The 15,613-nt window shown below is 48.0% G+C and overlaps 3 protein-coding genes across 5 annotated transcripts; all 3 read right to left on the reverse strand.

The window, feature by feature from the left end:
* Positions 1–1,145: 1,145 nt before the first annotated feature.
* Positions 1,146–4,739, reverse strand: LOC121598041 (spermatogenesis-associated protein 20). 3 transcript variants are annotated; one of them, XM_041924539.1, is made up of 5 exons: positions 4,636–4,732; positions 4,065–4,539; positions 2,200–3,813; positions 1,930–2,138; positions 1,146–1,862 (listed from the first exon to the last, which is right to left on the reverse strand). In XM_041924539.1, exons 2-5 carry the CDS (start codon positions 4,325–4,327, stop codon positions 1,384–1,386), a joined length of 2,565 nt encoding a protein of 854 aa, XP_041780473.1. In that variant the 5' UTR covers positions 4,328–4,539; positions 4,636–4,732; the 3' UTR covers positions 1,146–1,383. The 3 variants fall into 3 exon arrangements, with proteins under 3 accessions (XP_041780473.1, XP_041780472.1, XP_041780474.1); XM_041924538.1 differs by having other exon boundaries at positions 4,065–4,739; XM_041924540.1 differs by lacking the exon at positions 4,636–4,732 and having other exon boundaries at positions 4,070–4,160.
* Positions 4,740–7,283: 2,544 nt separating this feature from the next.
* LOC121597541 lies at positions 7,284–9,064 on the reverse strand. Its single transcript, XM_041923364.1, has 2 exons — positions 8,954–9,064; positions 7,284–8,024 (listed from the first exon to the last, which is right to left on the reverse strand). The coding sequence occupies exon 2, from the start codon at positions 8,014–8,016 to the stop codon at positions 7,732–7,734; it is 285 nt and encodes a 94-aa protein (XP_041779298.1). The 5' UTR covers positions 8,017–8,024; positions 8,954–9,064; the 3' UTR covers positions 7,284–7,731.
* A 2,278-nt stretch (positions 9,065–11,342) lies between these two features.
* Positions 11,343–12,351, reverse strand: LOC121597585. Its single transcript, XM_041923440.1, has 2 exons — positions 12,237–12,351; positions 11,343–12,148 (listed from the first exon to the last, which is right to left on the reverse strand). The coding sequence occupies exon 2, from the start codon at positions 12,133–12,135 to the stop codon at positions 11,809–11,811; it is 327 nt and encodes a 108-aa protein (XP_041779374.1). The 5' UTR covers positions 12,136–12,148; positions 12,237–12,351; the 3' UTR covers positions 11,343–11,808.
* Between the last annotated feature and the right edge of the window lie 3,262 nt (positions 12,352–15,613).

Below are 15,613 nucleotides of genomic sequence, written 5' to 3' on the forward strand. Positions count from 1 at the left end.
AGATTCTTGGGCTCTGTGTGCTTATGGGGTTTGAAGCAATCAAAAGTATTTGATCTGTAGTTTTGATTATGTGATTCAGAAGGGTTTAAAAAACACACACAGACGCACACACACGCTAAACCATTGTGATGCTCTGTGTAGCTAGTTATCTCTCTACATATATATGTATCTTTTTTCTATAAAGCTCTTTCTAATTACTTGAAATCGATCTGTTTTGAAAAACAAATGGAATCGCTACTTCTTATAAAACCGTTCGAAGGAAGGGACTGTTCGTTTTTTCTTCAGTTCAGTAAAATCGGATTCCTTTAATAAGATATATCGCGCTGTGTATTATTAGCATATCGGCATATCATGGGCGAGAAACGCTCTATAAAAAATCGAAATACACGATTCCTACAATCTATGCGCGATCGCAATCTACTATAGAATTATGTGTGCGGTACGTTTTTGTTTTGCTTCTTGTTTGCTAACAAGTTTTCTCCTTCCCCCTTGCCCTTCGATCGTATCTAATTGTGAACATTTTGATTCCGTGTACACTCTCTAAATGCTGCGACTCCACTCCACGACAAGCGCGACAACGCAACACACAAATAAGCAACAATATGCACGGTCAGAAAACTAAACTTAAACACGCTGCTACCAATTGAGCAAATAAATTATCAACGTCAACAACAAATATAGGCGCGAACACGATCGAGCACCGAAAAACAACACAACAACCGTTTGCCGTTCCTCCGGCTCCTTTTCTCCTGCTGTGCTAGGGTGGGGAGGCTGGGTTGAAACGCAACGGCACTAAACGGAATGCGAACTCTACTCGGTTTATAACCGATGGCGCAATTATGAGTGGTTCGTTTGATTACAAAGCGCGTACACAAGGGATAATAGTGAACCGTCGTCGTCAGCGTGTAACACACAAAACGAGAACTCGAGCAACGGAAAAAACGCGAAAAACGCAGCTAAGCTTTGCTCGTATTAGGTGATGCAGCGTCTCGAGGCTGTCTTTTGGCGGTCGAAATAGTGCCCCAATGCTTAACATAAGTGGAGAGAACTTATCTTCATCTATTACTCCACCCTTTCCTTTCCCTGCTATATTCGATCGTTCATCCTGATCGATCCGATTCGATTGATATTCGACGCCCGACTCATCCGCTTTCATCACGTATTTTTTTCCGTTTATAAAACCAATTGTCCTCATTTTCGCGTTCCATCATATCATGGCTGTGTGTGCCTGTGTGTCTCTTGATTTCGAATCCCTTGCGGCGGCCACCAGTCTTCCAGCTAAAGTCCGCTCCGCCCATGCCATCCCCCCCCCCATACAATGGGTCGGCACGGTCGGCACTCACGTCCTTTTTTTTTTTTTGGAAAACCTTAGGCCTCGAAAAATCAGTTCTCGTACTCCTGGTAGTGGAAGGTGTACCGCGGCTGGAACTCTTCCGTTAGCCGCTCCGGTTCCGTCACCGGCAGATGGCACACCTTGTTGTGGCAAATGTAGGCCGTCGGCATGTTCTTCACCATCTTGAAGTTGTCGAGCGATTTGCGCCGCCGCACGATGTGCGCCGGCTGATCGATCTTCAGCTGCACGATGATCATGCCGGGGATGTAGAACTCGCGCACCCCATCGACCAGGGCGGTTGCTTCGGGGCTTTCCGGACCGACGACAATCAGCGTGTTGCGGCCCTGCTCTTCGAGCAGTGCGGCTGACATCATCTCCGGCAGCACGTACCCGAAGTGGGCCGTGTGTGCGAAATAGTCAAACAGCGTGCGTGCTTTCTCTTTCAGCCGCTCCTCCTCGAAATAGTCGCTCAGGAGGAGTAGGTTGTGGGCGGCAACACTGTTACCGCACGGTTCGGCACCATCGTGATCTGAAGGGGGAGAGAGAATAATCGATTAATTCCGATTCAGTGCGGAACTGTCTGAGGCGATTCATACCTTCCTTCAATCGAACGGCCACGTTTGGAGAGTTGGCCTCCGAGTAGAAGTAAGCCCCGTGCTTCGTGTCCCAGAACAGCTCATCCTGGATGTCCTGTAGCTCCTTCGCCCAGTGCAGAGCGTGCTCGTCCAACGATGCCACGTAGTAATCGATCAGTCCCTTGATCAGGAAGGCATAATCGTCGATGAATCCGTAAATGGGACGCTCACTAAAAGAACCGGGCAAACCAGTGAAATTTCATCCTCGAATTTGCGAATAATTCAACTTACGAAGCCAACGACTCTTCTGCCCCACCGTAGCACGATCGCAACAGCTTTCTCGCCTGCACATCGTACAGATTCGCTCGAATGAACTTCACCAGCGCTTCCGCCGTCGCCAGATACTCGCTCCTTCCCGGTGCATCCTTCACGCAAGCCAGCTGCGACAGCCCGGAAAGCACGAGCCCGTTCCAGGCGCACAGTATCTTCGTGTCCAGATGTGGCCTCGGTCGCTTATCGCGCACCTCGTGCAGCAGCTCATTGCCCGTCTTCAGGATACGCTCGACGATTTCCACCGTCGTGTTGAACTTCTCCGCCGTCTCCCGCACCGAACCGTACACGATCAGGATGTTCTTCCCGAGCAGATGTCCGTGCGGATCGCTGCTCGGTTTCACGTTGCCCTCCTCCTTCACGTCGTAGTGCGCAGCATACACGGCCACCGGATCAACGCCGCCCAGTTCGCCAAACTTCTCCCCATTCGCGCCCAATAGCTCCTTCACTTCATCGTACGTCCACGCGTAAAAGGCACCCTCGATCTTTTCCTCACTCTCCGCCGTCGGTAGCGAATCGGCATCCTCTCCGCTGTAAAAACCGCCAGCCGGATGGCGCAGGTCCTTGCAAAGGTATCGATAGATGGCGTCCGCCACCGCCAGATAGGAGGGCTTCTTGGTCAACCGGTACCCGTTGGCGTACAGGGACAGCAGCTGGCCCTGATCGTACAGCATCTTCTCGAAGTGTGGCACGTGCCACTTCTTGTCCACGGAGTAGCGCGCGAAGCCACCGAACACGTGGTCGTGTATGCCACCAGCGGCCATCTTGTCCAGCGTGTTCAGCACCACTCCCAGCACCTTGTGCTTCGGTTCCTGCACGTGCAGGTGGAACATTAGGTTCAGCTTGGACGCTTCCGGGAACTTTGGCGCACCGAGTGAACCACCCCAAACCATATCGTAATTGCGCTGGTACATGTTGACCGCCTGCCTGAACTTCGCTTCCAGCGTTTCCATGTTGGTCGCATCTTCCACCTCATCCGCCCGCTTGTGATCGACGTTGCGCCGGATCGCCTCAATCACCGACCGGCCCGTCGTCACGAGATCGTCCTTATCCGTGGACCACTTGCTGGCCAGCTTCGTCAGTACGGTCGTGAAGCCGGGCATGCCCCACCGATCGTTCGGCGGAAAGTACGTCCCTCCCGTCACGGGGGCCAGATCCGGCGTTAGCCACACCGACATGGGCCACCCGCCCGAACCATTAATCAGCAGAATGAACATCATGTACAGCTTGTCAATGTCCGGCCGCTCTTCCCGGTCCACCTTGATGTTGATGAAGTGTTCGTTCATGATTTTGGCCACCTCCTCGTTCTCGAACGACTCCTTCTCCATCACGTGGCACCAGTGGCAGGTGCTGTAGCCGACCGACAGGAAGATGAGCTTGTTTTCCGCTCGTGCCCGCTGGATCGCCTCCTCGCCCCACGGGTACCATTCTACCGGATTGTGAGCGTGCTGTAGCAGGTAGGGCGATTTCTCCTGCTTCAATCGGTTGGTAAACTTTGGTTCCGTACCGCTCGAGTTGGCCGCCATTGTTGCCTGGCCCGACTGGGGTGGTGCTTTCGAATGGTTCGAGCAGGAGCTGTGGCGACGATGTGAGTGCAGCAGCGCGTTGCATAATGCCATCAAGTAGTGCCCCATTTTCGTCATAGTTTTCGTGTGAGTGTGTGTTGATTAGTTTCGGCCCGATCACGGGACGAGGGAGGGCAAGATAAAAAACAAAAAGAAAGGGACAAGCAGTTAAGATTAGGCATGAAAAATCGATAGCCGTCACGTCAATCAGACACACACGGCTGCTGGCGCAGTAGGCATTGGGGTATGGGAAGGTCTTACCGTACTTGCGTTGATGATGCTAGCGGATGATGGGGGGAAGGTTGATGCTGTGGTGAGGCCGGTGGAGAAGGAAGCGGGTGGTGGAGCAGTAGCGGGGAGCTGGCGGAAAACGAGCAGCAGTCAACCGACGGTGTGTGCAGACCGAGCGGGCTGCTCCCGAGACTGCCGCCGGCACGGGGTACTTTGCGCAGATGTCCGGTGGACGACGACGTGCAGCAACGCAGATAGTTCGCTAGCGGGATTCTGCCAACGCTATGCAACATAGCATAGACTCCACTGGTGGTGGTGCTGGCCCGTGATTAGTTCCTAGTTCCGAGTGCGGGGCAGGCAAGCAGGCGCGTTACACACTGTGACACACCAAACGAACACGCCACCACACACAGGCAATGCTGGTATCGATTGTTTTGTGGCTGCTGTTGCTGCTCGTGCTAACAATCCGCGAGACGTGTGTGTGTGTGTTCAGGTATGTGAAAGGCTTTTGGAAAACAACGTATCGAGCGAGATCGTTTTCACTAAGAGAGTATTTAACACCAACGACTGCACTTGGTCGCCATACGCACTGGCTACTTACGGCAAATTTTGCACAATTAAATTGCGAATTGCACCTTGCGACACGATTTTGGTTGCGAATTTTGTGTGTTTTTTATTGTGTTGTCAAAATAGCCCTCCCCCCTCTCCACCTTTTCCGTCTGATTTTCGTGCGAGCGTATAAACAGGTTCAGTTCTTGAAATTTAGCAGCCCTCCAACAGTCGGCTGGATGACAAAGCAGGCAAACGAAAGGGAAAACGGTTTATTTGAACTGTAATTTACCAAACTTTAAATTCAAGGATGATTTTACATGGTTTGAAATGTTCATCATTCTAAAGCGTTATTTCATGATCTAATGATTTAAATATGCTTAATATCCTGTATAAAATTACCGAGCTTTAGTTCAAAACTCTGGTGTTGAATGAAATGAAAAGTGTTACCGATCCTCACATGGCCGGGTCTGGTTCAATTTTAATGTAATTTTGAACGACAATAATCCGATAATCATTTTAAAACTATAAAGATACCTGATCGAAGAGGGTAGACCATAAGTTAAGCGGAGCTTAAATAATGCTCCAACAGTTAACACATTTCTCCACACAAAAAAAAAGATCACTTCTGGAAGATCTATACACCATTAAATCGATTCAATATTAGCATACAAACTAGATCTTATTTCACAAAAACAACTTCTTCAAACCGGATCCACCATATGCCGGTCGCTCATTGCTATCGCCGACCCGGCTTCTCCGGCAGTACCATCTCCCAAATGCGCGCTCGCTACCACGAAAAGAACGAATTTGAACCAATGGCACCACCCCACCCCCGCCTGAATGCCGTTCCCTTGACTTTGCACGAACCATTTGGATAGAAATCTAATTAGCATAAAATATTGCACCCAGCGTGTGGCCCACCACGTCATGCAGCAGAAGATGCTGCCGTTAGAGGTCTGCTGATTCGGCTGGTTCGATTCTACCACCGAACAATCTGGTCGTTGGCCATGGCCAAGGGGAAAGCCATCACCTTTGGTGCGAAGCACTTTGGCGCTTACCGAATGTAAAAGTGATCGAGTAGGTCGATCGAGCGCTGCTTAGCGATCCAGTAAAAAAAAAAAAAAACTTTTAGTTTCATCGATCTGCCACACCGTGTGAAAGGTGTGTGGAGCCGATTTTGACCTGGAGCAAAGCCTGGTGCGTGAAGGTGAGGAAATGGTGGCGAGGAACTTTGGTGGCCGATCGAGCTGCCCTTGGCTTGGATCGACCGAAGATATTATGGTAATTTGGTTGAACCCATTGAGCTTCTGTCTCTCCAAAAATAAGACTACCACCCCCCCCCCCCCCTGCCCCATTTCTGGCCAACCACCAACGTGTCAACGTGGTTGAGGTAGCATCGCAAGGCCAGCATCAGCGCAAGCAATCAACCCACCATCACCCGAAAAGAGTGATAGAAAGTGGCGAACGAATGTTTCCGCTGAATAGGACCTTGCTCTCCTCGCATGGAGGATTTTACGGCATTCGAAATAGAAATTAGTATCTTGCATCTAAAACTGATTCTATGTTTCCCGATAAATGCTGATAATTTGATGAAAGTGATCTTTCTTCCCATGCAGCCTGTGCCATCGCCTCTTGCAGCATGTGCGATCACTTTGACACCCCTGCTGATAAGCGATCATGCATAGCTAAAGGTTAGAGCTAGCTTGCTCCCGGGGGAATTTCGCCACTAATGTAATGCAAATTAGTGTGTCGTTTGTAATCGTGTTAGTGGAGCTAAACTAAGAGTTTAAGGTCGAGCAATCGAATGGGGGGGGGGGGGGCCAGTAGATTGAAGATACGGAAATGAACGCCGAGCAGAAGGAAACATAGTTTGCAAAAAAAAAGGTGACGAGTCCCGTATTGCAACATACCGTAAGTGTGGGTTCGTTCCAATGTGAAGACACAACCACTTTTGCGACATCCAAACGAGCTGTGCGTTTGTCAATAGCGTTTTCCAACGTTTCAAGTGTTCCAGCTTCTTCAAGCTGTGGTTTCCCAGCAACGCGAACCACAGTAACGAGCCTAAACGCTCCGCAACAAACCATCGCTAAGCGACAAAAGCGCGATAAGATTTATGGATTGTTGAGCGCTATAAATGGTGCGTTCAAGACCGAAAAGTGTCATCATAAAAGAGGGGCAAAGAAAAGAGGCGGTTGGTGGTTTAGAAAATGGTGACCACACGGTGACACTTCTTGGAAGCTGTGTTCCCGTTTTATGATCTCCAACAGCGTCTAATAGACGTTCTTAACGATCTATGGAATAGGAGACAAAGTAGTTACAGGAACACACCGAACAGGGATTCGAGCGTCGTCGGCAAGACATGGCGGTGCTAACGTTTTAGCTAATGGGACCTCTCGAAACAAAACCAGATATTAAATCTTCCTCCTTGGTCAAGTTCACCAGTGTGAAGATCTTGGACATCCGCTGACGGACGAGGGGTTCCTGTTTGTTCAGTAACGGTCAGTTGGACATGTTCAAGGTCCTATTTGAAGTACCGGTCGCATGTGCAAATGGACCAATGTTTGCATCGTCTCGAATCATCCGTAAATAGCCCCCGTACGATCACGTAATGTTTCTGCCAAATGCTTGCACAATACCATCTCTTCTTCCTCATTTTCCATTGCTTCCCCCTCAGAAAAACAAAAAACACATTGAAAGTTTGTTTGAACGGTGTTGTTATTATTGTTTCATCTTGATTTTTCGCATCCCTTTTGTACATCTTCCTCACCCTCTAGGGCTGTTGACGCATTCCTATCTCTCTCTTTTCTCTCTATCTCTCTCTTGTATGTCATTTTTCCTTCTCTCTGGTTCTCGCTAATTAAGTTTAAAAAGTCAACATTTGTAACATAATAAAAAAAAACAAACACGCACGCACGCCAGCACGCACACACACGCCCATTCTGTCGGTACAGAACAGTGTGTCTTAAACATTAGGCAGCTTTGTAGGTGGCACCTTCGTGGAAGAATAGCCAGCACTTCAGGCAGTTAGAACATTGCGTCTTCGTCGCTTCCAACGAGATCCGACGGCGTTAACACCCGTCGAATCATCCGTTTTGGGGAAGGGACGAAAACAAGGGTGGACGGAAAGGTTGGGACCGATTGGAGATTAGACCTGGCCGACCTGATCGACCTGCGACTGCAGGTTGGTGATGACTTCACGCGGCACCTGATCGCCGAGCAGCTGGAACAGATCGACGCGCTGGCTGCCGGGGACGGACTCGAGGGCGGCCACCTGAATGCCCTGCTGCACGCCCTGGATCTGGGCGTCCTGCGGGATCAGCTGCTGGGACTGGGCCTGCCGGATGGCTTCATCGGTCAGGGCGCCACCGTCGCGCTGGGGCGCGGCCACGGCCAGGGCGACGAGGGCGAACAGGCAGATAGCAACCTTCATGGTGAGACCTGTGGAGTTGAGCCCAAAGCATTGGGAAATGAAGGGTTGGAGTTAATGACTGTGTTTTTCTTACTGCTCGCTTCTTCAAAATTCGCTTAATGAGATGAACAACCCCCCCCCCTCCCCTTGAGGACAAGATCTACGAATGAAGGGTTCTTCGAAGGAAACTGATCATCCCCGCCGGGCTGCACCGAAACACCCGAGCTGTGTTGGGTGATCGAACAACTTTGCGGGTGAGACGCCAACAACAGCGTGTTTCGTAATCGAGCGTTCGAGACCCGCTTGGGAAGTCATCGCACAACTTGCTGATCATCGGTTACAAAAAAAAACAAGAGGCACCAGCACACACCGACACACACACACACACATTCAAGCACACACCGAGAGACTCCGAAAAACCTGTGTGTTTCCTTCGGCGATCGCGACCCGTCCGGCCGTCTTTGCCCTTCTGTACCAGGTTGGTGAGTGTTTTTCTGGCTCCTTTCATCTCGCGATCGTGACAGAGTGGCCGTCACAGGCTCCTTTTGCTTTTCGTTTTGCTGTCCGGCTTCTCGGCCGTTCCATTGCTCACACTAACCTCAGGCTGGTTCAACCCCAACTCCCATGATTCCCCTTCCTTGAACGCGGTTAACAATTTCACTTTCGATGGCATTGAGCTTTCTTGCGGGAAACGGCACGAACTGCCGCGTCGATCCGTGCGGCATTACGCTTAGGTTGATTTTTGCGCTCAGCCCTCCCCTCGGGCTCACATCAGACAAAAAAAAACAACCGTCCATTAATCAACTTTCCGGACCAAGCAAAATGCAGCACACTGTCCGGGTTAGCACTGATGCAAACTTCACCTTTGGTTTGTGTCCAGTCGCCACTTAAACGTTATCCCCCCAAACACTGAAGCGGTGCTGACCCAAACCGAGCCTCCCCGAAAACCGATACGTACCTGAAATTGGGAAAGTCCTACGGATCGTAGCGATAGAGCGAGCGACGGATATGCTGGTTGTGATGGCGCACGGTGCCGGGCAACGATTAAAGTGTTGGCGCCAACGGTACGTTCGGTTTTATATCTACCATCCCCACCCCGATGCGCGCTACTATGTGCGAGGGGGGAGGGGGGGGTGTTCCAGCCGATCGTGTCTGCACGCTAGCCTGGTGGCTTGGTGGAGGGTGCTATCCCTAGTGCTACCCGCCAGCCGGTGCTGCCCGTCGTCGTCGTGTTGATGTGCTGGATGCTCCACAGGCTTTCTTGCTTGCTGGCCGAAGGGGGATGAATATTTATGTTTGTGGTTTTGTTTTTTCTTCCCCCATTTCATCAGATGAGACACCTTCGTCGCATCGCGCACGCCTGTCTCGTCCCTCGCTTCTTCTACGACCCATTTCGATGCTAATGATCGTTTGCCTTAGAGCCTCACAGGTTTTGGGAAACGAAACGAAGTTGTGAGCCTCTTTTGCTGTAATACCCGATTCGTTCTTCATTGCTGTTGGAAAGAAAAAAAGAAGGTCCAACAACCAATAAAATTAGATTATTGGAAGAGCACCTCCATAGTAACTTTAACTGCAAGAGCACGTTAAGAAGCTTTCGACGGCGCTACATTTCCTGCTTGAGCAAATCCTAAGAAACAATCGCGCAAAGCTCTCCTCCTCAAGATGGAAGGTTCACTTTCATGAATCATACTACACTTTAGCTCCTGGAACAGGTTTCCTCCAGAGGGGATTATATTGCCTGCCCGGAGAGACCAACACCGGAGAGAGATGGTGCTAAATTGCCACCAGCGGATGATCGATGGCATTGATGTTTAAGTGTCAAATTTAACAAGTTGTGTATAGGGTTTTTTTTAAAGCTTTTCGTTTTGATCGATGATTGTTTAATCCAAGCAACACGGTAGCTGTTTGCAGCGGTTGCCACCGTGGAGGATGACATGGAAAAGCCGGCAAATTAGCAAGATTCGCATGGGTTGCGAGATTGATGCGCTGTTGGGAAAATACGTTCAAGAAGTACAAATTCAGAGAAAGAGTGATAAACGACACGCGATAGGCCGAAGACAATGTGCATTGAATCCTTCAGGAAGTACTTTTCCTAGTCATTCAATCAGAATCAGAACGTGATCAAGAATGCGTGGTGTGCGAAGTCGGTTTTAGTACAGACGGTTGTTCTAAATCGTCTTCATCTCAGCATGCCATAAACGGTTCGCTCAGCTGGTTCGTTGTTTACTTCTTGGTCCTAAAGCTTGGAAATGTTTTCCATAAGATGAGAGCTTTTGTGATCTTGCTTCCTCTTCTTTTTTCTATAAATTGTATTCTTTCAGGAAATGTTTGTAAACCGTTGCTTGAGCTTTGCATTTTAAAATATGCTTTTCTTTCTTTATACAGGCATTACAGTTAGTTTTGTTTATTCTACCCCTCTTTTGACTGTTTAAGTTTGCATAGTAAAGACCTTCGTTCGAAAGGTATTCAAATCTTGATCATCATTTCCTTTGGTGGATTGTAACAAGAAAACGCTATTGTGATATATTTAGCTTAGGAACATACAGCGGTGGCACGCTCAAGTTATGCCCCTGATTGTTATTATGCATTATCCCTAATTTTTGCTAACTTCCTGGATAGTTGCTCAAACCACGTATTGGAATATCGCTTTCACATATGGATCAGGATCCTTTTTGACGATACTAGTTCCAACAATCTGGCCGATATCTAAAAAAAACTCATGATAAACCAAGAAATAATCACTTTACTAATTTTCGGAACTTGTATTCTATTCTTAGATGTTCTTTATAGACACACAAAGTACAAATGCAAGATGTTGACAAACATTGCTGTCGAATTTTGGCCAATATTTGCAAGCTAGGCCGTCTTTTTTAAAGGAATAGATACTGTTCCACTTTCAGGGGACGTTAATTTTATGCCGTTTTCCGAGATTTCTAAGATATTGGCCTGATTTTTTTTCTTCTTGCAGGAGCATAACTAAAGAGTATTCTCAAAAGCATGCGAAAAAAGGTTTAAACAGCTGTCCAGGAAGCCTGAAAATCATAATACAGGTGAAAATATGTGCTGTCCGACTTAAGGATGCCGCCATCGTCCATAATGAGTGCCACAACTTGAGGCATAGATCGCTGTTGTTGAGGCTAAAAGTGGCTGATGAAGCTGAAGAGCAACCACCACAATAGGATGCTGACGACGTTTAGGAACCATTCAGCGCCATTATCTTGCGCGTCCATGAGACGAGCTAAAGCGTCATTGAAATTCGAATATCAAAAGATGTTCCACCCAAACAGGCAGTTCGTTCGGAGTTCGGAGCGTAGTGGTGGAAGGAGACATACAAAACACGATCGACGTACAGTAACAACTAAAATACATTTATTTTCCCTGCTAGTATACACTATCTTTGATGCTATCCAGTGAACATAACATAACGACCAAAGCCCAAACGCACAGCCCAGCGGCGCGCTCGTACCGAGATGTCGTTGCACTAGAATGCGCCCTGCGCAAGATGTTTTCCAGAGAGGTGCATTGGGTCCTTGAGTTCGGCTTCACTTGGTTTTGTTTTTTCTCCTCTCTTTCTCTCTCTCTCTCTCTCTCTCTTTTGTACCGGAAGTAGTCCGTAGAAGAAGCCAGCAATTTATAGTTCTAATGCTCTTAAGAATAGTAATATCCACACGTTAGGCACACACACCAACACAGCGCACACCATTGCACGATGGTGAGCGGGTGAGTTGTGTGTGTAATGCTGCTTAATTCAGTTGAATTGGTTCATCTCGTTGTCCTGGTAACGGTTTGCAGATGTCAGCTATCCTTGCAAGACTAAAACACTCGGTCCTGCGGGGTTAGGGGAGTATTTCTGGCACGGACGAGCGCGTCATCCACGCTGCGCTGCAGCGGCGGGAACACCTCGGGCGCGTTCGGGACCAGCTGGACGAACTGGTTGATCGCAACGGGCTGATCAAACGGGACGTTCTCGAGCTGGTTGACGAGCGGGACCGGCACCGGTCCGGTCAGCAGGGGCTCGTCCGGCCGGATGTAGCCCCGCTGCAGGGCGACCTGGTACACATGGTCCCAGTCCTCTTTAACGTTTTGTGGCCTGGCCAGGCCGACGGCCACCACGGCAAGCAGGCAAAGGGCAACCTTCATCGTCTGTGGGATACTGTAAAATCGGAAACGCACTCGGTAAGGGAAACAGCACACTACAACAGCAGCCAAAACGAGCGGACGAACGCGGACACACAACCCACCTTATCCAGTGCAGTAAACCGAAACGATAGAACGCTCTGTCAACGGTAGATGGCTTTATATGAAGCGCTCCCTTCTCCTGAAATTCTCAATTTCCAACAGGCTTTCAGACCAGCTCTACTGATATGAGGTTAGATGTGTGCGTGTGTGTGTGTGTGTGTGTGTGTGTGTGTGTGTGTGTGTGTGTGTGTGTGTGTGTGTGTGTGTGTGTGTGTGTGTAAAAGTGATGTTGATAGTGGGCTCTCAGTCTAGCTTTTTCCCGCACATCTTCAACGCTGCTGGTGGGAAGAGTGTGGGTCAAAAAACGCCGAAAATCCCTCCCGCCCCCCCTCCCAACAAAAAAGAAAACCATAAAGATAGAGCACGAACACGCATGAGCTGAAGTGAGACACGATCGAGCTAATTTGCATCTTCCTTCAAACGGTTCAAGATCAATTAAAAAAAAAAAAGAAAGAATAACAAAACAAAAAACCACGAAACCAACCTCCTCCGGGCGGCTGTGACAGTATGGGTGTCAACGTATTCTCGCATGCGTTGGAACCGGGCAAAGACAACCATTTTGCATACGCCGAGTGGGAAGAATAACTTCTCGAAAAGCAGTCGAAAAAAAAACGGACTATTTGGAGCTCGGCTTTGCAGCATTCTTCCTTTTTCCGCCCGTCCGTCCCATCCGCTTTACTCCGTTTATTGATGAGACTTTTAAGTGAAAACCTTACACGAAGCCCCCCGCTTATCCTACTACCCCCCCCCCCCCCCCCCAAGCAAGATAGGGGTGGAAGATGGGCAACCTTGCCGTAAAGGCTTCTTCTTCTTCTTTTACCCTGTGCTGGTGATCATTGTGATCGTGCTGATAGGAAGAGAAGACAAACCTGTTGTAAATGCGGATTTTGTTGTTGTTTGTTATTGTTTGTAGTCGTATTCTTGTTAGACTGTTAGAGCTTTTTGGTAGCGTTGGTGCTTCAATGCCAGTTTTTTGGGGGTTTTGTTTTTTGCACAAAGTTTATTGGTCTTGTACAGAAAGGAAGTGAAAAATATCTTCTGAAATTTAAATATTCCATAGCAGAATCCGAATCTCGCTCTGGAATGTCTGGAAGCTGACCAAAAAATATAAAAAATATAAATATGAAGCATAAAAAAGAGGATCGTCTTCAGTACGTTTTTTGTTCAGATTTGTTTGTGTTTCAGCATGCCTTGCTAGGGATCAACGTTCTGATCGTTTTGCTGAAAAACTTCGAGCGTTGCTGTTGTTTACTCGCTTCCGGAAGAGTAGAATTCAAGCACTGGCGAGAGGTAAACAAAGATTTACTCTTAGTGATATCATCGGCTTTAAAATGCTTAGAATTGAATTGATTACGAATTTTTGCTTTGATTTGATATTTTAAATTTTAAAATTCGAGTAAAATCGTTTAAAATGTATATTGTGTATTTCATCGCAAATTTTGTCGCCATTCTTCTTATCCATCCATCTGGCTCGACGACCTCACACCAGGCATCAAGGCAAACACCAATCTAATACATTGAAGAATTGTGGGGAGGAGCGGGGATGTTAAAAAACCATATTTTCGAAGTTAATTTTGGAACTGTGAGCAGCGATTTTTACGAGTTTTCCTCCTACATTGTCGAACAAACAGGTTTTGTTGGTGTGCGAAGAACGTTTTATTTTTTTTTGGGGAAATACACACAGAGAGAGCAAAGACACCGAGCAAGATGAGCACAAAATGAAGCAGTATCTGCAAGCAAGTGTGATGGCATCGTCTCGTGGCGACAGTTGACCAATCAGGGCAAACACGGTGCGCCAAGGATGCGTTTTGTTATAAATAAAACGCTCCATGTGATAAGCAAGGATGCACACCGAAACCGGCGTCGTGATAGGAAAATGTCAAACCAATACCGCTCTGCACTTCCTCATCTTGATTGTGCTTGATTGAGCAAGATGAGTTGACCTGCCCGTTCGTGGCTTAGGGGGGTTTTGTAGCTATAAAATGGTCTTTTATATTACAAAACACTCAACCACGATACTGAAGCACGCGGTTTAACACCCTTTATTGGCTGCAAGTTTGTTTCTTCTTATCTGTTTTGCAAAACGAACAGAAGCAAATGTTAAACAGTAGAAAATTCGCTTATCTCTTGTTAGTTGACCTCGAAAAAAAAAACACCCCCCGATCATATTCAGTGTGTATTAAACCGTCCATTGCAAAGCGATTTGCTTCAAATAATTCCACCCGATTGCATAACGCGCCAGACGAAAACAAAACCATCAATGCCATCAAATAATACGCAATCGCTACCGAAACCCATAAGCAAATGTTTGCGCTAATAGCTTCACCTGTGCGTTCACAATGTACGGAGTGGGACGGCGAAGAAATTGTACGGCATTTGTGAGACAGTGGCGACTTTGCAGCAACGGAAATGAAGAGAGCGAGAAAGCGAGAAACATAATCGATCGCTACTCGCACCCTGCAATATGCGCGTCCGAGGGCGTCACGATTTGCCTATCGGAACACGGACACGGAACATCACCGGCCCCGTTTCCCAGCGGCGCGGGATCTCTTACCATCGGCACATTGGCGCGTACCCCACGCGTATATGGCGCGTGCTGCTGCTGCTAACGCATTGACTCAACCGAACCTACTACTACTACTCACACATGCTCCCGTTTTTTTCCCACTCTCCATGCGTATGTGTGTGTGTGTGTGTCTGTTTGCTTCCTGGGGTTTGCCTCCGATCGATCGCGTACCTCGATCACGATCCAAAAAGTGATAAACTGTCAACTTTCACTCTCATTTTTCCCATCCCGCGTACAGAAACGGCCTTCCGCTTGAAGGGAAGGTATGTGTGTGTGTGTGTGTGTGTGTGTGTGTGTGTGTGTGTGTGTGTGTGTGTGTGTTTTATTGCTTGCTTTGCTTTGGCGCACGCCGGAGCAGAAGCAATGGGATGGGGTGAGGTAAGGTGGAAAGTTCGGAAGTCACGTTTTCCGAAGCGGGTGGGAGGTTTATTGAAGGTGGTTTGCGGTCAACCCTTTCCGTGGGGTTCGGTGGCCGAACGAAGCGCCATCAATATCGACATTGTGCGGGGTGGGTAATTTGAATCGAATTTAGTTCGTCCTCCGATGGGAGTGAAATTATTTTTCAATGTGCACTGTCTGTTTGATGAAAGGCCTCAACCGTGTGGGATTTAATTGTGTGGTGGGATTTTGTTTTTCATTTTGCCATTCATGTTGTCCATTTCGAACATAATTGCAAAAAGAAGATAAATTGTATTAATTAGTCATAAGAAAATGAAGGATTTATTACGTATTTGAAGTAACTATGACCTTTCAAGATCATTATTGCATCGAAAACGAAAGACTTCAACAAAACAAGAGACGAACTTTCTTTCA

The sequence above is a fragment of the Anopheles merus genome, chromosome 3R (assembly GCF_017562075.2).
Source record: "Anopheles merus strain MAF chromosome 3R, AmerM5.1, whole genome shotgun sequence".
NCBI classification, from domain to species: domain Eukaryota; kingdom Metazoa; phylum Arthropoda; class Insecta; order Diptera; family Culicidae; genus Anopheles; species Anopheles merus.

Coding starts and splice junctions, on each gene's coding strand:
- LOC121598041 (XM_041924538.1), bottom strand. CDS start 4,327: ATGTTGCATAGCGTTGGCAGAATCCCGCTAGCGAACTATCTGCGTTGC. Junction 3,814..4,064: donor GCATCATCAACGCAAGTACG/GTAAGACCTTCC, acceptor TCGTCGCCACAG/CTCCTGCTCGAACCATTCGA. Junction 1,863..1,929: donor GGCCGTTCGATTGAAGGAAG/GTATGAATCGCC, acceptor CTCCCCCTTCAG/ATCACGATGGTGCCGAACCG.
- LOC121597541 (XM_041923364.1), bottom strand. CDS start 8,016: ATGAAGGTTGCTATCTGCCTGTTCGCCCTCGTCGCCCTGGCCGTGGCC.
- LOC121597585 (XM_041923440.1), bottom strand. CDS start 12,135: ATGAAGGTTGCCCTTTGCCTGCTTGCCGTGGTGGCCGTCGGCCTGGCC.